Source organism: Styela clava, chromosome 11 (genome assembly GCF_964204865.1).
Source record: "Styela clava chromosome 11, kaStyClav1.hap1.2, whole genome shotgun sequence".
In the NCBI taxonomy this organism is placed as follows: domain Eukaryota; kingdom Metazoa; phylum Chordata; class Ascidiacea; order Stolidobranchia; family Styelidae; genus Styela; species Styela clava.
In genome coordinates this window covers 6,007,612-6,033,570 of record NC_135260.1, presented here as the reverse complement: position 1 = coordinate 6,033,570, position 25,959 = coordinate 6,007,612, and the positions used below count along the sequence as shown (strand labels likewise).

Sequence of the window (25,959 nt, the reverse complement as noted above, 5' to 3'; positions counted from 1 at the left end):
TGGGAGTTGACTTATAGTATCATCATTGGTCATCTGTGACGAGTCATCGCTAGCCATGGGAGTTTAGTAAATGAATTTTTGTTCACGGATATTATTCATAATGACGTTACGGGAAATGGTCACAGAATATGATGACGTAAAATTAGCAAACAGGAGCGAGTTTGGGCTGTTTACGATTTTTGGGGTTCAGGATCAAGACTTGACCTACCAGGCACTTACGGGCAATGCAAGGTAAAATCAAATCTAGATAAATTAGGGCCACTTGAGTTCCTTCATATTGGTAAACAAACTTCTGGAGCGCCCTTATTTGCACTCATATGACTTTTGTTTCATAATAAGTGAATATTAATACTTAATATAAATTGATCCTTTTTCTAGTTAATCTGTAGTCAGTAAAAGTAAGTTCAAAGTAAGTTCTTTGCAAAATGCTGAATACTACCAACACTTCCACAACAAAGATTTTGGGGGCAAGCTTCGGAACCTTGTACGACGGACATACACTATGGGTCGGATGCCAAATCACACTGACGATGATAACTTCTATTTTGCTCTATATTTGTGTGTGTATAAGTCGGTTCGCTTGGCTGGCTTATAAAGCTACGAAGAGGCGAATCCGATCCCCACAAGACTTATTAAATGAAGAAAATGAGTGCGGGTCTTCTCAAAAGCACAAAAAAAGCCTACGAAAGCGTGCAAAGTTTACGGAAAGCTGCAGGAGTAAATATAAACGAATAATGGTGTTGATATGCCTACTTGCCGCAATATTCAGCCTAATTAAATGCGTAGCAGACCAACTAAAGTTTTTCTACGCCTGGAATGCAAGGTCTGACTGGATATGCGAATTTGTGTATGATATAACTGACTTTATTTTATTTTTGTGCGCGTTCATCGCCGTTTATGGATTTCTATGGCTGAAGCAATGGATATTCTACAGAGACCCTGCAGTTGTAGGAATATTGTACAACCGCAGTCTAGTGATATTCAGCCGAGTGTTTGTAGTATTCGTCGTTGTAGCTGGGTTTGCAAATATGCTCGCGAACTTGATTCCGGCTAGATATAAAGCTGGAAATAGCACCGCACCAGGTAATGACCATCTTGCATTGGCTAATGATAAGTCATACCTTGGATGTGTTTCAACCTATGATATGGACAATCGCTATGACAGCTGGCCGTTAATTTGGTACGCAGCTCTCGCAGCGTCAATTCAAATAACCCTGCTAGCTTTGTTTATATATCCGTTATTAAAACAAAGAATCGATCTCTGGAAATGGAATAAACAACGAAAAAATAGCATTCGAACACGACAATCTGTAAATACTAAGAGTAACAACGAAGTTTCAAACAGGAACAGTAAAGAAAACAAATCTTCGTCGGTTATAAATGAGATGGAACATAAAGAAAGCACTGCGACCGAGGACGTGTCGGCAGAACATAAAGACGATAATTGCATTAGCGAAATTGGCCGAGATCAAATGACTAACGTTATAGAAAAGCCCACAATGTCAGAAGATGCCAAACGAACCATAACACGTGCTGTAACATGGACTGCAATATGCGTTGCAACTGACTTCATCCTATTCCTAATATTTGCTAATATGGGTCCAGGAACGCCACTCATTTTAATATCCACAGCTCAGGATATTGATCTATTTCTGAACATAATATGTCTTGTCGCAACATACGGTACCTGGCAGCAGATACTCTTCCCGCTGTGCGTAAAAGATGACGTCATGGCTGACAAACCCATGACGTCATTACGAAAGAGCAATCATAGATCCACAAGCACAGAAACAGGTGTTGAAGATCGCCAATAACTGAAACTTGCGAGAAATATCACAAGATCAGAAGAATTGGTTGAACGTAAAAATCCCTATTTCCCAACGACTGGTTTATTAGTTCAAAATAGCATATACCTCACAGTAATTGTGCAATACTATGTAATTGACCTATTGTTTGTATAGATATTTATGATATTGGATGTATTTAAGACAAAATAATGGCATTTCGATTTCAGTCAGTTAGTAGTATAATTTTTTCACATGCATTTTTTCACATTGTACAAACATTGTAAGAAATGCATTTCAGTGTGAAGGGAGAAAAAAAAACAGTGATAAATATCGAGCAGCGCTAACTATAAAAACCCCAGTTTTAGAGCGTTTTTATTTGAATATTGATAACGAAAAAGCAATGTTATAACTTTAAAACTACCATTTCTATTTTTATTCAGTTTATTTTCATTATTTTTTGTTGTTTTTGTTGCAAATGTGGGAGTGATATTTTACTACACGACAATTCATGTATATTTAATAGAGAAGTGCGTGTACTACTGATAAAACGTCATGTTTGCGTCATCTAAATAAAATCTGAATATGATCGAAATTAGTTTTATTGTTATCAACATGAAATTACAGCTATGTCTGTAAAAATAAAATACATTGAGTAGCTTTTTATCATACGTAAGAAATGGTGAATATTTCCTCAAAATTTTTAAAATCGATATGCGCAAATGGGTTCTCCAGAGCTTCGACTTCCTTGTCAAATTCAGTTACATAGGCCAATCAGCAACAGCGACCTACAATTGGAATTTTAGTAGTCGAATTCCTTGTTGCTCCGGTAGCATTGGTCAATCACGGCAATCAGTAAAAGCGACGTACAACTGGAATTTAGCAATCGATTTACTTGTTAATTTCGGTAACATTGGCCAATCAGCAAAAGCGACGTAGAATTGGAATTTAGCAGTCGATTCACTTGTTAATTTCGGTAATATTGGCCAATCAGCAACAGCGACGTACAACTGGAATTTAGCAGTCGATTCACTTGTTAATTTCGGTAACATTGGCCAATCAGCAACAGCGACGTACAACTGGAATTTAGCAGTCGATTTACTTGTTAATTTCGGTAACATTGGCCAATCAGCAACAGTGACGTACAATTGAAATTTATAGCAGTCGATTCACTTGTTAATTCCGGTAGCATTACCAATCAGCAACAGCGACGTACAATTGAAATTTATAGCAGTCGATTCACTTGTTAATTCCGGTAACATTGACCAATCAGCAACAGCGATGTGCAATTTGAATTTTAGTAGTCGAATTCTTTGTTGCTTCGGTACCAATGGCCAATCAGCAACAGCGATGTACAATTGGAATTTAGCAGTCGATTAACTTGTTGCAACAGCGACTCAATAGCATTTGGATGCTTTCTAAAATAACTATTTCAGTGGCAGAACCACCAGCACAAGTACAGAATTGCAATTCCCATACGCAGTGGTAGAATTCAAAGTTTTGAAAACGGGTTCTCTTTTGTACCTAACTCATCAACAACAGGTTCCCTCATTTCAGAAAATGTATGCATGTCACTACGTGAGCTGCATTAGGTTAACACTACACGCTTTACACAAATCTAACCCATAACTTTCGAAACGTCAAATATAGAGTACCCCAATACCGATAAAAATCAAACCCAGGTAACATATTCTCTGGGTTCCGTTTTTGGGGACTCCTTGTAGAACGTTAGTCGTCTGCCGCGAACAGCGTAAACCTTTTGGTGTGGCCGTGTAAACCGGGTTCGCTAATATCACGACATTTCAAAAACGCGTTGAACGCGAACACCCTGAAACCTACCACTACCTATAAGAGTTATCAACGTGAATAAATCATACCGGTATTTGCACCACCTATAAGAATATGATATACGTATTTACCCCGTGGGAGAGGAAAGTGATAAGACGGCATAATCATATGGCGAACCACAGACTCTCGTCCGGTTACCAGTCAAGTCGGGTATTGAATTAGTTAGATGGTTATTTGTTTTCGAAAGCATGGACTCGATGGTTGAGGAAGCCGTAACCGACCAGCGGGTACGTGAACAACCCTACGGCGGGCGGCGAGGAGTCAAGCGATCCTCTCGCACATAACTATCCCCACATGGGATTCGAACCTGAAAACCTACATAGGGTAATCAGAGATGCGGTGGCAAGCGTATTCATAAGGCCTATTAGCACGGTGCGCCGCACCGCCGAGCCTATTACCACCACAACCTTGTAATTCCCATACTAGAAGCCGCAACTGCGACCTATCCTTGAAATTTCAGAAAATACGAAAACATGCAACGACAAACCTGAATGCAGCGCTCGCCTTGCAACCATATCAAACTCTTTGAAGGAGTTGAGGATGAGACGATGCGACTCTTTTGGTGTTGATGCCATTTCAGTCAGTGTAATGACATCGCCGTCTTTGATTCCAAACGTGAAAATTTCTACGCCTGAAAAAATATAATATGATTATATAGATCCGCGAGTTTCTTTGGGGTGTTCCGCGAATGGGGATCGAAATTGCACTAATCGGTCGCCGTGACGTGCAAAAAGAGTAAAAAACCGTCAAAAACTTTGCACATTTTGGCACTTTCGTACGCCTTTTTCACTGTTTTTGGCACTGACAGTTTCAAATCGCCAAAAACCGTTAGAAGGTAACCGTCAAAAGCCGTTAGAAAGCAACCATCAAAAACCGTTGGAAAGCATGCAAAACATCTCGACCGTACTTCGTGGACTGTGGGTCATAAATTCAAAAATTTGTAACTGGCTGAAATATCTAAACAAGCGAAGAGGCCTGATGCCAGTCTGAAAAGCATTTGCATTTTAGTTAACCGTTCAATATCGTTAACCGTCGGCCTAATTTTTCAATTGTAAAATTTACAGCAAACTTTTTAATTTTACCATAGGCTAAATTGAAACCGTCCATCAATTTTACATTCTAATTCCTTGGTGTTCCGCGGGGCGAGATAAAAAGGGTAGAGGGCGTTTGAGAAACGCTAATATAGAACATAACCTATAATATTGTAAAAAATTTTAGCTTATATCAGCAACTATTACCTAATACAGGGTTTCCTAAACTTTTTGGGCTGCGGACTCCTGTTTGTGAATTTGATGTTTGACGGACCCCCATATATACTGTATCAATTTCGTGTGTCTAACCAACGAGGAAGCATAATGTTTCATTTACAAAACTAAAACACAAACGACACATTATTGTAGTGGAAGAGATTACTTTTCGCTGCACAAATAATCAATTCTTGGAGCAATTTGCGACAAGCAAACTTGTAGGGTTCGACCTGTATTTTGTCATCATATTAGTCAGAGCAGAAAGGGATTCCTCACAGATGCAGGTCGTCGCAAAAGGCTTTTAATGATAGCAATCTATAATTGTCCGCATCGTTCGACCAAAAAGCTATAATGACTTATCATTGAAAGCAATCATTGCAGATTGATTGCAGGACTCACTGTGCAGTCATCACGGACCCTCGAGTGTGCGCGAACTCGAGTTTGGAAACTCTGGCTTTGGGGCTGGGGCAACTATTGTGCAGCACAAAAAAGTTGATTTAGTTTTGCTGAAATGCTGTCTTACAAATGTCTCTAACTTCTGAATGACTGTTATTATTATGGCGAGTATGGCGTTTGTTAACCCACCAACACCGCTTTACATAAATTATTATAAAAAACAAACAGGCCATTACATAGGCGGTGTGTGTCCCACTAAATAGCTTGGAGAATGACATATCTTTGGTTTGAAGGTAGTCCAGCCGGTGCTCCCGTAGCATGTGCACCAACATCGAGCACAATATGAACTTAGTAGGTGTACCAGGTCAGGGTTATCAGGTTGTGCGCCATATTGGTGCACATACTACGGGAGCGCCGCCTAGCCATATATCAGGTTACAGATAAATTATTAACTGTGTACTCCAGTTACCTTCTCGCTTTAATCTCGATGCCAACGGTCTTGGATCTCCAGCAGTATGATATCCATCCGTGATTAGAAATACTACTTTCTTCGACTTCAGCCGTGCGTTTTCGAGGATTATCTGAAGACAGTTTTAAACTTAGACAATGAAGGATTCATGTAATTGATGAAGCGTAAATTAAGGAGTTAAGACATGAATATTTTTCTCTGGCGCAAAAATCAAAAGTAAGTGGTGAAATCGTCGAAAAATATATAAAAATTGCGCAATTTTTTGAAATGTAAATAAAAACACGAGTTTACATTTTACGATAGAAGTTAAAAAACTTACTTCAGCTCGTGTCAGTCCACCTCTAGTGAAGGTTCCACCTCCTCTGTAAAAGATTGGAAATTTTTGTTGAAATAGAGTTATTTGTTATTGTTTTATATTCCTAACACAAACACTGCAACACACCAGTCAGAGTTCTCTGGTCAGACTATAGAACTGGATTAGGCGCAATATGAACTATAACAGAGCAGATGAAATAGAAAAGCAAATACTGTGTGGAAAAATTTGTGGTACCAAAAGTAGAGGAAGACAAATCACATGAACTCATCAAGAGAACTAACAACAGATTGGATTGGAAAGCCATGATAACCGATTTCTGTAACAGACCTGGTACATGAAGAAGAAGAGAACTTAAAACTTCGGCATTGGTGATATTGCAATACTACTCCACCGCTACATATTTATTTATATTCATTTAAAATAAAAAATGCATCGTTATGTTCTATGTGATGTTTTACAGTTTACACCTCTGCTTTGAACAAAGCACTGCTAACGCAGCCACGACCAATGCGTATTGTATGTGTACAGAACAAAATGGTACTCTCGAAGTATGTGAACCAAGATGGTGGACACCGAAACGTAGTGTGTACCAGGTTAGGCCATAATTTCAGGTACAAATACTACGGGAGTCACTTGGCTAGTCCCTGAACTCGTAATAGAAATAAAATAAAGAAAATCGGAATATAATTGTGGCCTAACCCAAACCTGGTACCCATACTACGTTCCGGTGTCCGCCATCTTGGTAGTACCAAAAAAGTTACTCACACATAAGTAATTGAAGGTAGATCTTGTGCAAGGAGAGAGCATTTGTGCGCATGGATTTCACCCATTGATACTTGATTGACCCAGGAAGTGACGTTATCAGAGTATGTTACCACCGCAACCCTTGTATGGTTCATATCGACTGCGATTCCACTCACGAAACGTGAAACGAATTTGATCTGTTATATAAAAAGGTGATGCATAAGAATAAATGTTTTCAAAGATTAGAAAAAACGAAAATAACATACATCTGATCTTCTTTATTTTCTACTTGTAATTTAATCTAATTTGAAGTACAAATACTACGGGAGTCACTTGGATAGTCCCGAACTCGTAATAGAACTAAAATAAGGTTAATTAGAATAAAATAACGTCCTAACCCTAACTTGGTAGTTGGTACACATACTACGGAAGCAATTTTCAAGCGCGAAAGGTGACATCGCCATTCGATTATTGTCGGAAAGAATATCGCTGAGTAAAAATGACCACGTTGATAGAAGGTAAACAGATAGATTTTGAAAGAAACATCACATACTCGTAAAAATACAAGAAAAATGAAACAATCAATTTCTCTCACCTCGTCATTGAAGTTAACGAGTCCAACGCTGCTTGATTCATCGATAACAAATATAAGATCGAGTTGTTCATGACCTTTTAACCTCTCAACGTTTGTTTTGAAAGTATTGGTCTGAAAATGTAACATAAAAATAAATGTGGGAAAGAATTTATGAAGATGACAATTTTTGTCTTTACGTCGCTTCTGCCATATTAGTTGTAAAAATTAATATTCCGTTAAACCAGTAGTGTGCAATCTGCAACCCGCGGGCCAGATGCGGCCCACGAGGGGCAATTGTGTGGCCCGCGGAGAACTGCCCTTTTGAATGGTGTGCGGTCCGCGAACCGAGTTTACAATTCAGGCTAATCTATAGTTACTACGTGCGATTTCTTTATCTCGCAAAGCCCATATATATCCAAGCTTGTGCGAAGCGAACAACGTATGTCATAAGACCGATAACCAAAAATTTAGTGCCTGCAACTACTAGGAAGCCTATGTTAATTAAATAAAGGCATGGCTCATGGTTCCACCCAGTTCTTTGTATTTGGCCCTTTCATATTGAAAGTAACACATCCCTGCGTTAAACCCCTCCAAACGAAAATGTCAAGGACCAATTTATATCCATAAGCGACAAGCTAAAGCTGCTATCCTGATATAGCTAGGCTTCATTAGTAGTTGCCCGTACAGAGACTATTCCAGAGAAAATGCGTCACCCACGTAATAAACGAAAAATTTACCAATTCATTTATCCTCTCTTCACTTATTGTGGCTTTGCTTGAACCTGCTAATGGACGACGACGAGATCCAAAAGGGTTTCTACGTCCTTGGTTTGGATTTCGCAGTGGCCCAGATGGTAATACAAGCCCCCCAGTTAATCTTCTGGTTGCAGCTGCAAAAGAAATAGCAAAAAAATTTAAAGATAGTAAACGACGTACAACTTGTTCTAAAAATTTCATTACAAGAATTTTAGCGCTAACGCGTATTTAGGGTCTTGTTGCAGTTGTTTTTGTGGATGTTTCCCCGGGCATTGACCCCTGAAAAAATTCTTTCGTCACTCTGCCATTGCAAAATAATTTTTACAGCCGCTTAGACACTCCGTTCGCTCAAACAGATATCCAAGCTTGGTTGTAAACAGTGCCTCCTTTCCGCGTTTTTGCGTGTTATTTGTTAGTCTTCAGTTTTTTTTTTAATAGTTGTAAATTAAATACCTTAATTATGTCCTCCGATGGCATTCAGTTTAGTTAAATAATTAAAACTTGATACCACAAACGCTGCGTTGGACTAGCCTGAAATTAGCTATCAGTACCTGTAAGCGGCAGGTGGTTTATTGTGTTGATTAAAAATGATAGTTTTGATCATTTGTGCCAGTTTGTGGTATCACGTTTTAATTATTGCAACTAAACTAAATGACATTATTAAGGTATTTAATTTACAACTATTTTTGGAAAAAGGATGCTGATAACATAACACGCAAAAACACGAAAACGAGGCATTGTTTACAATCACTGAATCAAGTTGAATCTGTCTGAGCGAACAAAAGTGTCTGGGCGACCGTATAAATTATTTTGCAATGGTAAAATAACGGGGGAATATTCCAGGGGGCGGGAAAATGTCTATTCTCCGAATACCCAAGAATTCAATTATGAGAAGTAAACAGATGGATTATGTATATATATACTATAGGCGTATTGCGCGCGAGAAAACTTTGAAACGATGAAAAAGAGGTCAGGTATGTATTAGGTCTCGTAAAGGCATTGTCTCGTTCCCTCCGATTGCAAACTTATTGATATAGAACCAGTGATGTGATTCAAATTTTCAAGAACGGGCAATGAAAGAACGGCTGGTACGGCTTCGCTGGTATCACAAAAATCTCAGGACGGCTTCGCGCGACCAACTGTATTCCGCCACTCTGGAGAACTAATTGTGTAATTTGGGTGTGATTAAAACCAAATTGGTCAAAATGGATACCTCCGTAATATGTGTACCAGGTTAGGATTACACCCTCATTTTAATTTTCTTTATTTTAGTTCTATAGCGAGTTCAGGCACTTTCTTTGTTAGGCAAGTGAATATATCTCTTGTCCGTAGGTTTCGGTCACTTTACACAACTTGATGTGAAGTAGGCGAACAAAATTAGTTACCTTTATATCGATACACATACTTCCAGGGATCCCTAAAATGCATTAATTAAACGCCGATGTCGATGCCCGGTTTTTTTTACATTACAAGGATATAAGAGCCTGATATTCGAATGTCCATTGTAAATTCAGGTTGTTCAATTACCCCCATGTATGGTTGCCAACTTTGATTAATTTCAATAAAGACACACATCCCCAAGTTTTAAACTAAACTCAAAATATAAAGGAAAGCAAACCAAACTTAAACTTTGAACCCACTTCCTTATGACGCGGTTGTTTAGCGCACACCGTAAAGTGACTATTAAACATTTATATTTGATATAGGTCAAGGTGGCGTCTTTGCACCTTAATTAAAGGACAAGAACTGAAGAGCTAAATTTATAAGGACTGTCCGTTGAAATAAATGACGCTGGGCTCCCGTACTCTCATCGTTATACGAAATTATCGCAAGAAAAATGGAACGAATAATAATATGCTGCATGTCACACAGAGCCACAAAACAGACCACAATTTAATCGACAATTACCAAATTAAAGCGAACGTCATATGAAAAGAAGAAGACGTACATTTGTGGACCACTTACTTAACCCTATGTACTAGAATGTAACTGGGGAATAAAGTTCGTTTACAATTTCAATATAAAGTCAGTTTTTAATATACCTTACCTTAACCAGGTCCGTTGTTTTTAATCAGTGACTGTTCAAGTATTTTTACTTCATTTAATACATCTGTGAGGGCCAAAACAATATATGGTATCGATAAATTCCCTTTGCAATTTGAGAGAAAATTTAAAGACTTTATGGACACCCTATATCAGGGGTCACCAACGCGTTGCCCGCGGGCACCAAGTCGCCCGTGAAGACCATATGAGTCGCCCGCAGGTCTGTTTCAAACTAAGCTTAATAACGGCGCTTAATATTAAAAATAAAAGGCTCACCTTGCGAATTGGTTGGTGTCAATTGTAGGAATAAAATCACAATTACAAAAAGGTCTAAATACGCCTGCATTTTGCAGTCTTAGACAAGGTTGCAAATTTGCGACCAACTGCTGTTGTATAACTCCAGTCGTAAATGCTTCTTTTGAAATTTCAGTATATAATATGTCTTCGTAGGCGCCTTCAGTACATCAAATGGTGTTAAATCAAATTTTCGACAAATTTATACAGTTTTCTAGCGCTTTGTAATTTCACAAATACGAAACGAAAAAATGCCCCAAATTCAGCAAAATATTTTTGCAATTTATGTTTGCAGGAGTTACTGATACGAATTTTAAATATTTAGATTTCAAAGTTTCGAATACTTGTACCTACTTCTGGAAGATATCAAGATAAGTCTTCATTTAAACTCCGATGACGTGTTGTAGGAAATTGTTTACGACCGATTAGCAAGAGATATCAAAATATGGAAAAATAGGGCAAGTATATCAAACATGAACGTTGGAATACTCTCCCAAAAACATATTTATTTGAAAGCGATGAACTTAGTGGCTTTGTAGTTTAAAACAGTAATCTGTGAGAGTCAAAATATTTTCTTAAAAAATCTGGATACTTTTTGTCATCGTGCGTTATCAAAAACATTGGTCAATCCGTGTATACGTCAATAAGGATCTATATTTCCGCACATTACAAACAATAAATGACACAAACCAGATACAACATATTTTATCTTACCGATTTGATGCAATGAATAAATAACAGGATGATAAACAAACCGCGCGCTTAAGACTTTAACGCGGGGTAGTTTCGATTGGATTAAAGTATTTGGCAACTTTGCTGTTCATTCTGTTTCATGTGTAATAAACAAGATGGCAATGTTAAAATATATCGTCACGCTGATAACCGAATTGCGTAAGTCATTTTTAGCAGTTTTGAGAAAAACGTAAAAAACTTCCTAATGATATTGTTATGCCATTGAGAGTCAATAATTTGTCATGGTTCAATTTTTTTATCTTAGCCGGATTTAAGTTAATTTGTATGACGCAGTTAAGTGACGTCATAATGGCGCACAGTGACTTAGGCAGAAATGTGTCTATGACTTACGCAATACATACGCAACATACGCGGGACATACGCAATTTTGCAACTTTACTATATGCACCAGTCCTGAAAACTAAACATTCCAAAAACGAATGTAATTCTCAGTATCTACAATGTCTAATCCCCAAAATAGGTAATCTGTTTCAATTACATTATCCTTTATGTTTAAAAATATATATTTCATCAATATAACACGTTCTGCACACCCACCGAAATAAGACTGAGATTGAATATAAGAATAAAACAGCAATGCACCCAATATAAAAGCCAACCAAGGTGAATTGGACTCGGACAGTAAATATCACAAGTGCATGCCTTCCTATACTGTAGTATAAATTCAAATTAATACCCGCTAAGCTAGAATCCGAGATGCAAAAACTCGAAAATACTTAGACGAGGTTATTTTGCCTTTGTGACGTCACAATAGTCCTGCGGTAACAATGATGATTCATTATGACGAAACAATTGCACAAATGTGCTGTCATTCTAAATCTCCATTTTAATGAGTTTCGGAATTCTCAAAATAAAATCCGAGTTAACAGACAGGTGTGCAGCATTACATAAATACCTATTTTATAAAAAAAACTCAAAATCGCCAAAAATGACTTACGCAATTCGGTTATTAGCGTGACGATATGGGAACGAAGATCGCGCAAGGGTACAAGCATGGCCTCAGCAGAGCGCCGAAAATATTAGCGGACAAAAGTAACGGAATATTGTGTTCCCATACAATCATACATTGAAAGAAGTGTTCCCTTGCATTAAAATAAAAAAACAAAGCTTTGAATACAATTAAAAGTTTCATATTACTCGTATTATTACTCGAAGGAAATTTAAAAATAATAGCCTTCTATCTGCTTCGACCATCGATTTTTACATTTGTTACGAAAATAAGTGATTGCCCGGAAAACTTGTACAAAAAAGTGCAGATAATCATGGCGGTCACTAGTAGTGGAGTGGACAAAAGAATCAGCTGGAGTTAAACTTAAGAAAGCCTCTTCGACCCCCCTGCATAAGATAATTTATAACGAGAAAATAACTCGTCACGAAACACGCTTTCGATCGAAAAAAAATTATTTGTAAAGTTTTCAATCTGTTCCGTGAATGAGAAATTGAAGCTGTCAATATGATCCAGGTTTCGTAGTCTTCATCCACATAATTAAGCATGAAATTTACGAGAGATTCGCAATTTTGAAATAAATTTTGATTGGAATTGGTAATATCAAACTCATTACTGTAATGTGTTTCACACAACTTGTGTTAGTGTCATAGCCCTCTTTATATTGCGACCCACTGATCCATATCCCGGCCTCCCACGGCCATGACTTATACTCAGAGCATTGATACCTTAACTTCTTAACAAGTCATCAATCTTGTTAAGTCATCAATGCTCAGAGCAATACATTTACATTACCGATCATTTAACACATTGGTTCTCAAACTGGGGTCCGCGAAGCCATTTAGGGGGACCGCGAGACAACTTTAACCCCGGGGATCCTCGGCACAGAAGACGTTTGATTTGAAGTAAAATTTTGACGTCATGCTCTTACAGTGTTTAATAAAAAGCACGACACGCTCTGCCGAAGACATTATTACGTAACAAACGTTGGTTAACGTGGCAAGTACCGTAAATCAGAGTGTATTGTTTATGGAAGTTTATGTTCGTCTGATTGTAAATTTTCTCAGGGTTATTTAAAAATGCCCCCCATCCCTATGGGAATAATAAATAAATTTAGATATGCCGATTCATATGTTAGATTTGGTTTTGCTGCGATAGTTCTGGAGGAAATAAAAAACCACAGTGGCATCGTCCTATCCCCCGATGTCGCTAGGATGGCACTAAAAATGCTCATTCCATTTGCAACAACCTACGAATGTGAGGCAGCTTTTTCTACCTTACTCGCTGTTAATACAAAATGTTGAAACAGAATGGACGTGACACGATATGACAGTTGCATTACCCAAAACAGAACCCAAGGTAGAAGAACCAGTGGGAGCCAAGCAGGCGCACCCATCTCATTGAACTGTTTTAATGTCATTCAATAGATGAATGCTTGAAATACCGCGTTGCTATTTGCTTCATTTCTTAAGTGGACCGCGCGTCATCAGAAAAGTTGAAAGGGGACCGTTATGCATAATTTTTCAAAAAGTTTGAGAACCACTGATTTAACATGTTAGATCCGTACAGTGTGCGAGTCGCGATCGACCGCTGTGCAAAAAGGATGCCTTCGTTCATAGTTTCGTTAAATTTGCCAAATCAGTCGTGCGTACCGCACAGTCTCGCTGACCTGGTGAAGAAAACGTACCACTTCTTCCCATCTTATATTATGTACGTTTTTTACCCTTGTCCAATGTTTTTGTTTACACACTTGATTTCAAAATCAGTTCTTATTTATTTGTTTTATCAATCATTTTTTGCCTGTAATGCTGGTTACGGAGTCAAAATGAACTCATACTTATGAAGTGAAATACTTTTAGGCGGTTTCGAGCCATTCTGAACTCCCAGGAGTGAACAAAATAGTATTTATCTTGTATGGATACTGTCTATCTCTTGAACAAGGACCACAAGATATTCTTTTTTTCAAATTTTAAAAAATTGTGAATCATTAGAGAAACCCGGTTTTTACGCCTATTGTTCAAAAGTAAAATGCCTCCCTTATAATGTCTATCACAAGCGCTGGCAGTGAAATTTGAAAAAAAAGCTGTGATAGGCAATATGTACACCTCCAGCGAATATGTATATCTATCGTGCAACAAAGAATGTTACAAATTTTCACCACAACAATGATGCAATTTCCTGCATAGTCAATGTCCATATTTGATTGTGTACTTTCATGCAAAATTCACTACCAATAGGAGTTGAGAGTTTACCCCCTATTGGTAAACCCCAATTTGAATGAGCATCTCGCAAAATTTCGACACCAACACACTGGTGTCATTCCAGATTCTTGTCACTTTTCAGCCGCTCCAGGACTGGTTTGATCATGATCACATCTCACATGACTTCTTCTTCGTCATATATTCCTAAGTTGATAATTCTGCAAAAAAAAGCCTTTATGTCATTGGTGCCGATAGCTGTTCATTTCATAACAACAATAAAGCCATATGCCCCATTTCATCGCTCCTCTTTCTTTGAAAAAATAATAAATCGTTTTATTGTTTGGATTTTGAGTTTTAAAGAGTGATGAGTGAGATAATCAGGTTAGACGGAAGAATACTAACAATAATATATTTCTTGCCCAAGCCTCAACTAATCAGAGATATGGACACTGTTGCCCAACACGGCAGAAGAAAAACGGCTATTCCTATAGTTTCCAGAAATAAATTGAAAATAATTTTAGTATAATTGTGAATGTCTGTGATACTTGAATTGTTCGGATTGATATTTTTCACATGAGACTATTCTAAATTATTTCTAAAATCAAGAATATGACTAATACTAAGTAGATTTGAATTTTTTGAATATCCTGCCCTAACCGCAACATTCTACCTCCATGGTAATGCAATAGCTCATTGTCCAGCCCGAGTCGGGTATGGGAAAAGTCAACCAGTTAATTGCTTCAGATGCATGGACTTTGCTTGCATTGTAAACTAAATAAAACATTAATTATACTTTTTATAAAATTGAAAATGATAAAATACCATTTCTACAGTGGTTGCAACTGCAGCCAAAATTCAGTCATAGACTTGGACAAGATAGTATTTTTATATTGATCTTTAAGGGGAGAGGAAAGCCAATAGAACAATGTCAATATATGTCAAACAACGACTCCTTGTCCAGTTACTAGAAAAAGGTAACTAGTTGATAGTTCCAGGGGAAGGAGTCGTAGTGCAGAATGGGGAGTATAGCTGAAATTGGAATTTGAAATAATATAACAAAGTTTCCGGAAAACACTCTAAACGACATACCATGACCAATCATCATCATCTTCCTTGGAACTAGTCGATTTTCTAGACTTTTTCTTCTTCTTTTTTGACTTTTTCGAATCTTTTGTATCAGCCATAGGGGGAAAGGTCATTGGAATTCGATCATTACACAAATGAAATTTACGAGGTTTATTTGGATCGCCAGGAACCCAAGGTACTGATGTAGAATAATAGACATTGCGACCAGGCCATGCGTATTCTTTTTGTAAATCGTACACAACTTTTCTGCGGATGTCATCAACTGCTTTGCGTAAAACAACTTTATTTTCATCCACTCGATGACAGCATAGATATGAACCAACATCTAGGTCCGATAACATTTCAAATAATTTTGTCAAGAGTTTTGACGTTACTGCGGTATTATATCCCATCGCAACAGCTTTTTCCATGAACTCATTGAGACTCAATGTCCACTCAACGTCCAGTATTTCTCTTTTATGAGGATTGAGTCTGGCTCTGACAATACACATTTTCCGTTTAATAAGAAACGTTATCCAATCATGAGTCATTTCACTTTGTGTTAACTGTTCATAAACATAATCCGATTGATATTCCAACTTCGCTCTTAATGAAACTCCAGTTAAAACATTTTTTTGGACTTTTGGTGATTTGGGTGGAATGACATCACCGTGAATTGTGTAACGTATCAAAACACGTTTTTTTCCAAACTTCCATAACGCATAAGAAGCATTTGTTTGGTCCTCAGGCTGAATAAGCATAAGACTACCAGTGGCAAAGTCTACAGCATCGTCAGGAATTAATTCTTCAGGGTGTGCTGCCTTTGATGATGACATTTCTTCTGGTGTTTGTTTTGATGAAGCAGTATCACTTTTACCTAAAATTTCACCCAACAGGTCATTTGAACTATTTTGCATTCTGGAAATATTTGTGGCCGAATCAGGTGATAATTTCAATGGCTTGTTCACAGATGGTACATCGGTTGTGGTAGTTTCAACAATATCAGATGAATTAGAAATAGCATTAGACGTAGATCTTGAAGCACTCTGTTTCTTTTTTGGTGTTTTGGTCTCCTTTTTACTAGTTTTACTAGCCGCTTTAGTTTTTGGTTTACCTTTCTTTGGGGTTTCTTTTTCAGCAGCATGTGTGATTTCATCGTTTGATTCACTGTCGTCCTGTAAAAATGTGTTTCTTGTTTTATTCCGTTTCTTAGCTAAAATAAGTTCGTCATCGTCAGAATCTTTTTCCTGACTGGTCTGCTTCGTTGCAACTTTGGTGTTTTTTTTGTTTCTTCTGGTTGGTGTAGAAGTTGCCTTTTTCTTTGTTTCTGCAACACTTTTACTCATTTTTCCAAATGAGGATATAATTGTTTGTGACAAAGCACCACCAGAGTGGTCAGTTTCCATCAGATATTCCGATTTAATGGTACTTCGAGTTGCGCGCCGGGTGGTCGATGATTGGTCGATACGATCCTTGGAGGTTTTTTCAATTGAATTATTTTCTGCGTCATTGGTGTCAGATTCTTGACTAAATTCCAATGCTGAATCTGGCAATAATCCAAAGGACATTCCAGAAAATTGCGCCTTTGGTGAGATCATTTCATTTACAGCGTCCTTTTTCCTACTTTCTTCCGCAGTACTTTTGTCTTCCTGTGATTCGGCACTTTGCGTAGAAACTGATCTTCCTCTTCTGCCAATAAATGGTTGAAAATTCGCATTGTTTGCGTGAGGAAGTGATAGGTCAGGTTTTTTCATCCAATTGGATGTGGATGAGGTAGTCAAAAATTGCGAAAGTTTTGATTGGCTAGGATTTTTGTTTCTTGTGTTTTTATCATTCACAGTGTCTTTCGAATCATCTTGCATCTCAGTGACCTTTGACTTCGTGCCTCTTCTGGTTTGTTTTCGTGTTGGTTTTTTATTATCATTTGCTCCATCGACTTGCAATAAAGATTCTTCATTTTCAGAAGTCTTATTGTCTGCAGATTCTTTGTTGTGATTTGTAGTAATGTTAACACTTGCTTCACTAGTGTCGCTATGTACATTTTTCTTTTTCGCTTTTTTAGTTGCGTTAGTAGATTTGTTCCAAACATTGGGAACTAAAGACAAATGTTTAATAACTTCTTGAAAAAACTTCAAATTCTTTTCTCTTGGAGCTATTCGTTTTGGTGGGAAAACTTTGTCAACAAAAGTAATTTTCTGTTTTTCAAATCCTTCAAATAACTTAACCACGACTGGCAATTCCCATTCATTTTGATAAGGTGGAAGATTATCTGCTAAAGTTTTCAAAGCGCCCAAAGAAATAACAACATCTGCTTTCCAAGCTATTGCAAGACGACGAGCATTTTCATCTTTACTGACAACTGTTTTTACCCAAGCATCATGTTTTGACTTTTTCTTGCTTTTAACATTTTTTATAATAGGTTTAGGAATCGGGGTATTCCTTGTTAATACAACTAATCTATCCCAGTATCCTAAAGAAATGAATAAAGAATCAATAGGAGCTGGGGGTGTATCATTTTTAAATGGTATAACGCTTATACCAAACTCTTTTAAATGCTCATAATATCGTTCATAATGTTTAATTTGACTTGTAGATTCTTCCAAACACTTTTTTACCCACGATTCTGCTTCCTCGTCCACATAATTATATTCAGTAATAAACCTTGTTGAAACTTCCAATAAATATTGTTGAAATTCTTCTTGTTCTTTTGCAACTTTATTCTGCAAAACTTTATATTCTCTGTATCTTTTATAATGGGTAGGATGAATTTCAGATATACTTTTATTTTTATAGCTTGAACTATAGTTTAAAAGCATCTTCATTTCGCTTTTAGTTAAAGATGATTTTCGACCATAAGGAACTTTAGGTTGTGGCATTGGAACAGGGATAACAGGTGCAGAATTGGAATGCTTGTCATAAAATAGATCGTACATAATTGTTGGATAACATAATGCTCCATCTCGAAGCAAATGTACATCAGTATCTAGTTTTAGGTTTGGATCAACTTCGGGAGTATCCCATGATAGATCATCGTACATTTCTTGAACCTCTGGATCCCATTCAAAGTCATCATCGTCAATTTCTGACATGTTGCAATTGTTTAATTCTAGGCTCTACATAATTCAATAAGCTATAAGTGTATAACAGCAATAAGAATAAAAAATATGTGACAAAGATGGGGTCTGGTATAGTTTAGTACCACATGCACTTCTAGTTGGCCTGGCTTAACAATTTTTGCATATGTCAATCATAACCCCCACCTGACTACATCACCGAAAAATTACGCCATTTCGATGTCACAGTGACGTAGTAATGCCCACCAAAGCATGCGGATGGCTTTAGCAAGTTCGTTATCAGCGCGCAGATGCCATTTCAGGCCTTCGTAATCATACTTTAGCGAGCCATATGACAGTATGACGTGATGGTGACGTCGTAGTGACGTAATTTTTGAATGGCATAGTCAGGTGAGGGCTAGGAATAACATTCCATAGAAGCAAAATTCGTTATGCTACGCCCACTGAAGGTACTCGTGGTACTAAACTATACCAGACCCCAAAGATGGTATGTATGTATGTATGTTTATTCGTCTCGTAAAAGCAATATAAAAGAGTAAGTAATTATAAATACTGAAGACGGGATGTATGCACAAGACCATATTGGCCTAAAACACAGATGTGCGGCATACACCCCTTTTGATATATATAAATTATAATAGGGTAAATCAAATATGTACAATACGGTCCTTTATACAGGCAGTTGTGCAAGGAGGGTGGGTGGATGCGGTAACAGGGATATGGGTGGAGTGTATAAAACTGTTTGTACAAAGGAGTTTGTTAGACAAAGCAACATCTATAAATAGAGACACAACACAACATAAAACACACTGCATATGAATGTAGTAATAAAAAATTTTTTAAAAAAAAATTAAGAATTTGGATGAATGTACAATACCATTGAGTGATGATACCACATACTATAAAACGCGGGAATGGTCAAGTTTAAAGGGTGTGTACAGATATGGTATGCACCACTCAAGGGCGACAGTGTTATAAGTGGTCTATGGCTGTTCTGGCCAAAATGTGACCCTACAGGTTTTGGTGAAATATGATAAAGGTATGTATCAAATGACTCACTATTGTAAGGTTTTTTTTTGATACGACATACGACGATACCAAGGCACCACTGCACCAGGATTAATTTCTAACTAACTTCTAACTTTGATACCGGTGGTATAGTAACAATTCGGAACAATATATGAATAAAAGATTGAAATTTCGAAGAGCCTAAACCGTTACAAAAAATGCTCAGTACAATTATAGTTTTTTTTTTTTTTTGCACCACCCCATATGAGTGGGATATAACCAGACAATTACAATATTAAATTAAAAAAGTATTGTAAAATAAAATAATGGTATAAATATTCAAACCAGTACAATTATGGTTAATCCCCTATCTATCCTAACTGCTGGACTCATTAGAAACTTTTAGAGACGTGAATTTCCATTTCTATTTTCTGATTTTGCATTAAAGTAAAATGTTATTGGTCGGAGTTGGAGTCCAGATGTCAGCCCACACGAATTGTTTTTTAGATGTCTAAATACCATGTTGTGAATCCAGTCCGCCAGTTGTGTTAGTAAAGCTATTATTTTAGCTCAATTTGTAATATTAGAATATGATTTACATATTTTTCCTAGAGGAGAGAAAATATGATAAGAGGGCATTTGCCTACAAATTACATCGTTTTGCTAACACCGGTTGTGCTTCATTTATTATCAACATGAGTTTACCTGGTGGCAATCATGCACTATGGAATTAGACTGTTAATCAGTTATTTATTGTTTTCGGAAGCACTGGGCCGTGAACCACCCTACGGCAAAACGTCCAGCAAATTTTCTTGTACATCAGCGCGTGTATTCAAACCTGCGAACCTGACGAGATGCAATGGTTCGCCTTATGACGCCGTCCTATATATAGACCCTCACTCAATCAATCATTTATTTCGGTACTCTGATATAAAAACCAAACAGCACAAAAAGTAGCCAAACAAACAAAATGCAGAAGTATCTGGAGGGCGAGCATGACTTTTTTTTTTTTTTTTTTTTTTTATGATTCCACAATGTGGTTTATGCAATATATAAAAATCATAAAATAATAAATGAACAACAATAACCAAGTATACAAAAATAACAAAGCATTTCATTACAGTCCATTGATTGTATTGTCCATAGTATCCCATTGCCATTGATATGTCCATCATGTAATTTCCATAATCCATAATGTTTGATCATTATTTATATTTTTTAGTATTAATTATTAAAAAAAAAAATTTTAATATCTATTAGTTTTGATACTATATATCACATCGTTAAAAATTCACAAGTTATTATAAATGATATCTAGTTCTCTTGTAAAATTAGGATATTGTCTCAACTTTTCTATATTTCTTCTTGCTATAAGTGACTTCTTAATTTTCATGATTACATTGCTAACATTTGGATTAACTTTTTGAAAAATTACTGTATTCCTTTCAAGCCAAATTTTGTGTCTGGCAGTGCAAAATAATAATATTATAGCATTCCGTTCTATTTTGGACAAATGTGAATAACATAGGTGAGTTAAATCTAGTAAAATACAAGTCTTGTAATTATTATTCAGTACACAATGATTGATTTTTAATGCAACAGAAAAAATATAATCAAAAACATTTTGCGTAAAAGGACATTTCCAAAATAAATGAGAAACAAACTCAGGTTCTTGTGTGCAAAACACACATAAATCATTCCCAGAAATATGTTTAATTCTGGGCTTTACTTTAACAGAAAGAATATCCCACATTAATTTAAAATTGAAAGTTTTTATGTTATTGGACAATATCTTACAATGTATTTCAGAGCAGGCTCCTTCAATTGTACCATTACGAAGAAATACAATTCTGTTTCCGCCCTTCAATTTATTCACAATTTTATTATATAGTACCCTATGTTTTCCTTGTTTTAAATCATCCCCGGTTATGTTATATTGTCTAAGAAAATTAAGCAACTCTCCATAATATTTATAAGGAAAAAAAGCATGTGTCACATTATTATTAATCGGTAAATTAAGTAATAAACAAAGTTGTTGTCCAATATTATATTCAATAAAATTGAATACTGATTGTCTACAATACTCAATTTTGTTACTAATCCTATCACAATAATAGTCGAATGCAGCCATTACATATAAACACATAGTAAATAAAGGAATATTTATCATGTCATAGCCTCCAACAGCCTTGTTTTTGCACAGTGTCTCAATTTTCAATATGTTTCTGCCATTAAATATAAACTTTTCTACAATTTCATTCACTTGTTTTGCAATTTTTAATGGGATGGGATATATTCTTGCACAGTATAAAAACAAAGGTAGAATTTTCAATTTTATTATCAGACATTTTCCATCTAATGATAATGGAATATTTGAAAGTTCATCTATTACAGTTTTTGCATTATCTAAACAGTATTGCCAGTTTTCATCGCTGGTATCATGATTTGAAACCACCACTCCAAGTATGTTTAAAGTCAAGACAACAGGTACTTGTGAAAAAAAATTAGGATTGCTCCATATTCCTAATTTTAAAAGTTTAGTCTTCTCTATGTTCAACTTCATTCCAGTTGCTAATTTGAATCTTGTCATCAAATCCATTGCAGAATATACAGAGCTTTTGTTACATAGAGTCAATGTGACATCGTCTGCATAACTAATGTGTTTAATTTCTCTGTTGTGTGGTATTTTTAAGCCAATAATTTCTTTATGGGAATTAATTTTAATTAGGAGAGGTTCAATTGCTATGATAAATAAAAATAAACTTAACGGATCTCCTTGACGAATTCCTCTATCAAGCTTTATAGTTTCGCTTAAGTATCCATTCATAATCACTCTGGTTTCCGATTCCTTGTATAATGTCTGAATTAATTTTATAAATTTATCTTTAAAACCGAATTTTTGAAGCACTTGGAAAAGGTAATCAAGGTCAACACTATCAAAAGCTTTGTTAAAATCCAACGAGATTAATGACGATTCTCCATGTTTATTATGTTCTTGAGTACATAAATCCCTCAACAAAATGAGATTTTCAGATATTCTTCTTCCCGGAATTGCATACTGATGTCTATCTATGATGTCAGGTAATACACATTTTAACCTATTTGCCAATATTTTTGTAAAGATCTTATAGTCTGTATTCAATAATGCTATTGGTCTGTAATTTTCTATTTGGTCTGGTTCTCCCTTTTTATAAATTAAAGTAGTATATCCCAATTTCATGTCTTTTGTTATTTGACAATTTTCAAATATTTCTTCCAATACTTCAAAGAATTCTTTTTTTATGATTTCCCAGCATTTTTTATAGAATTCAGCACTTATTCCATCAGGTCCTGGAGTCTTGTCTTCCTTGAGGGCTTTGATAGTTATCCAAACTTCATCCAAATTAATAGGGGTCTCTAAAGTTTCTGCATCATATTCTTGTAATTTTATTGTTTCAGGAATATTTTCTATAAAAATCTTTTGGGTCTCCATATTGTTTTGTTGTTTTTTGTATAAATTTTGATAAAATTTTTTGACTATGGACATTTTTTCATATATTTTTTCTTGTGTGGTACCTTCTTCATTTTTCAATTTGGTGATATAACATTCTTTGTTCTTTTTTCGCAGATTTTTGAAAAAATACTTGTTGCATTTTTCATGTGTGTCATAATGTTGTGCTAAGTTTAATATTCTAATTTTTTCACTTTTTTGTCTTTGTTTTAAAATCAATTCTTTTTTTAATTTATTGAATGTAGTCAACACTTTATCTCCTCTATCTAATCTTTCTTTCAATTTTTCCAATTGTTTCATCCCTCTATTATATTCAGCTTTTGCTTCCCTTGCTATTTTAATTGAATGTTTGATCACCAAATCTTTAATCTTTTTCTTTATTTCTTGCCACCATTGAGTTTTTGTATCAAATAAAACTTTTAATGTGCACCAACTATTCCATTTGTTCTGGAAGTCTTCAATAAAATTTTGGTTATTATAGACTGAAACATTATTTTTCCAAAATCCGTGTCCCTTTTCTTCCAATTTACTAATAATCTGAATATCGACCGAGTACATGTCATGATCCGAGTTATATGTTGGTGAACAATATATGTTGGTTATATGACATAGCCTATGAGAACAATATAAACGATCTAATCTGGCTTGTATTGTGTTATTTCTCCAGGTATAGAAGGTATTACTATGAGAAAGGAAATCCACAGAATCGATCAAGTTAAAAGTTTCTACAAGGTCATTCAATGCTTCAGACACATATTCTTTCTTGGCTCTTTTATTACTTGTTCTATCTTTATCTATATCATGAACACAGTTCATATCACCACCAAAAACTGTTGCATGTTGAGAATATAGGAATCTGTAAATACCGTTGTAAAAATTTTCCTGTATTCTAATGTTAGTTCGACAAGGGGCATAAATATTAACCAAATGAATTTTTTCACCATGTATATCCACTTCAGCAGTAAGAACTCTTCCATCGTTGTCGAATGTGACATTATAAAACGAAAAACTTGACATCTTTGATTTTAGTAATATAGCTACCCCTCTCGAGTTTGAATTACCATTATTCCATATGCTGGTGCCATGTCTCCATTCTCTACGCCATGTTAGTTCAACATCGGTAGTGCAGTGTGTCTCTTGGAGAAAAATTATATCTGCCTTTTTTTTTGATAATTCGAAGAATACATCTCTACGTTTTTGATTGTCTCTAAGGCCATTAACATTAAGTGTGAGAATCGTCAAATAAATTACCATTGTGAGAGTTCTTTTTCTTGTTTTTTTTTTTTAAAAGTAGATTTGACGTTTTAACAACAACTTTATTCACTCATATTGTGTATATAATCTTTAGCTTCTTTCATAGTCATTATCTTTTGTTTTCTAGATGTTTTCTTTTTTCTTGGTGGTGACCTTTCAATAGAAGAAGACTTGTCCACGGTTAACTGTGAATTTTCACCTTGGTTTTGTGTATGAGGTTCTAACAAATACAAAATTGTTTTTTCTGCTGTATTGGATTGCATTTCCTCTTCTTTATTCAATGTAATTATCTCACTATTATCCTCACTGATGTCAGACATATTTCCAAACATTTCTGGCAAAAGGGTTGGACTTATGGATGATTTCTCACTGTGATCTTCACTAATTTCGTTCGCGGGAGTGCTCTGGGTTGGATTATCATTTATCAATTGTTTTTTACTAATGTTATTTTCAGTATTATCAATTTTGTTTTTTTCTACTTGTTTGGTAATCTTTTTAGCTTCATTGTCTATTTCCTTTTCAGTTTCGTCAACTTTGGTCTGTTCTGAATTCGGTGATCTTTGTCCTGTGTCTTTATATCTTTCTAATTTTGGAATGAAATATTCACAATTATTCATTATATGGCCAGCTTTGCCACAAATACGACATGTTGGGGTCTGCCCCCAATATCTGACAAAAAGTGAATGTCCTTTTAATTTTACGTAACTTTGAATTGGTTTTTTCATTAAATCGTCTTTTTTTATAAAAAATCTTCGTATGCCATTTTTCATGTTGAACCTATCTTTCAATATAAGTACTTCTCCTATTGTTCCGTGATTTTCTTCAAAGTGTTCTTTAATTTCTTTATTTTCCATTGGGCATGGCACATTGTGTACGAATACTGCCACATTTTCCGGTACATAAAGTCTATGAAAAGGAAGTGTTTCTGCACCTACTTTTTTAAGCTCCCATAATTTCTTATCCACATCAATAGCTGTTGCTCTTGTTTTAAATGTTAAGTCCACCGTGTACCTGGACGTAAGTACAAATCCGTCCACAGTGTCGAATACAATATTCAGTTTTCTAAAAAATTCCCATATATCTTCTCTTCGAATTACTTTTTCATCATTAAATTTCAATGCCATGCACTTCGTTCTGTCTAATGTGTTTCTCTCCTCCTCATCTTTTTTACGATTCTGTTTCAGTTTCTCAGAGTATAGAGACATCTTCGGACATCGTTTCACACTTTCAACAACAGGATTTTATTAAAGTTATAATTTAGATACTAATTATTTAAAATAAAATTAAAAAACGTAAAAGTACGCGCCCGCCCACCAAAAAAATAAAAAATAATACAAGCATACAAAAAACACAATTCAGAATCGGGCAATACTTTAGGAAAAAACATTATTGCTGAAAGGATCTGTGGACAACTTACACGAAATGATAACAAAATGTAGGTAGATAAATTCAATGTAATATACTTCTAACGACTTCTTTCGTTCCAATTATGGTGGTTGAAAGTTCACCAGAATTTACCTCACATATCATATATATAAATGAAGATAAAACTGACATAAAACACGCAAAACCATGAAATTTGGTAATGTTTACAACCCCGCTTGAAAATATTTGTCTAATCCAGAGGTCGGCTACCTTTTGTCGATCGCGGGCCAAAATCAGGAGTTGCAAGTCATTGGGGGCGCACATATTTTTAGA

At 35.8% G+C, this 25,959-nt stretch overlaps 3 protein-coding genes across 4 annotated transcripts in view; 1 reads left to right on the top strand and 2 right to left on the bottom strand.

The window, feature by feature from the left end:
• Positions 1 to 10,626, bottom strand: part of LOC120347382 (sushi, von Willebrand factor type A, EGF and pentraxin domain-containing protein 1-like) — a 136,397-nt gene extending 125,771 nt beyond the window's left edge. For both annotated transcript variants that reach the window (XM_039417309.2, XM_078117588.1), the window contains exons 1-7: positions 10,453 to 10,626; positions 8,116 to 8,267; positions 7,400 to 7,510; positions 6,826 to 7,001; positions 6,064 to 6,106; positions 5,745 to 5,856; positions 4,120 to 4,263 (exon numbers count right to left, since the gene is read on the bottom strand). In XM_039417309.2, the coding sequence (XP_039273243.2) occupies positions 4,120 to 4,263; positions 5,745 to 5,856; positions 6,064 to 6,106; positions 6,826 to 7,001; positions 7,400 to 7,510; positions 8,116 to 8,267; positions 10,453 to 10,522 (808 nt within the window). In that variant the 5' untranslated portion in view covers positions 10,523 to 10,626. The remainder of the gene's footprint in view (positions 1 to 4,119; positions 4,264 to 5,744; positions 5,857 to 6,063; positions 6,107 to 6,825; positions 7,002 to 7,399; positions 7,511 to 8,115; positions 8,268 to 10,452) is intronic.
• LOC120347386 (uncharacterized) lies at positions 10 to 2,393 on the top strand. The gene has a single exon (XM_039417313.2). The coding sequence runs from the start codon at positions 426 to 428 to the stop codon at positions 1,812 to 1,814; it is 1,389 nt and encodes a 462-aa protein (XP_039273247.2). The 5' UTR covers positions 10 to 425; the 3' UTR covers positions 1,815 to 2,393.
• Positions 10,627 to 13,930: 3,304 nt separating the features above from the next.
• LOC120347383 (uncharacterized) lies at positions 13,931 to 18,614 on the bottom strand. The gene is made up of 2 exons (XM_039417310.2): positions 15,460 to 18,614; positions 13,931 to 14,588 (listed from the first exon to the last, which is right to left on the bottom strand). Coding segments are annotated over exons 1-2 (3,066 nt in total). The 5' UTR covers positions 18,525 to 18,614; the 3' UTR covers positions 13,931 to 14,587.
• Positions 18,615 to 25,959: the final 7,345 nt, after the last annotated feature.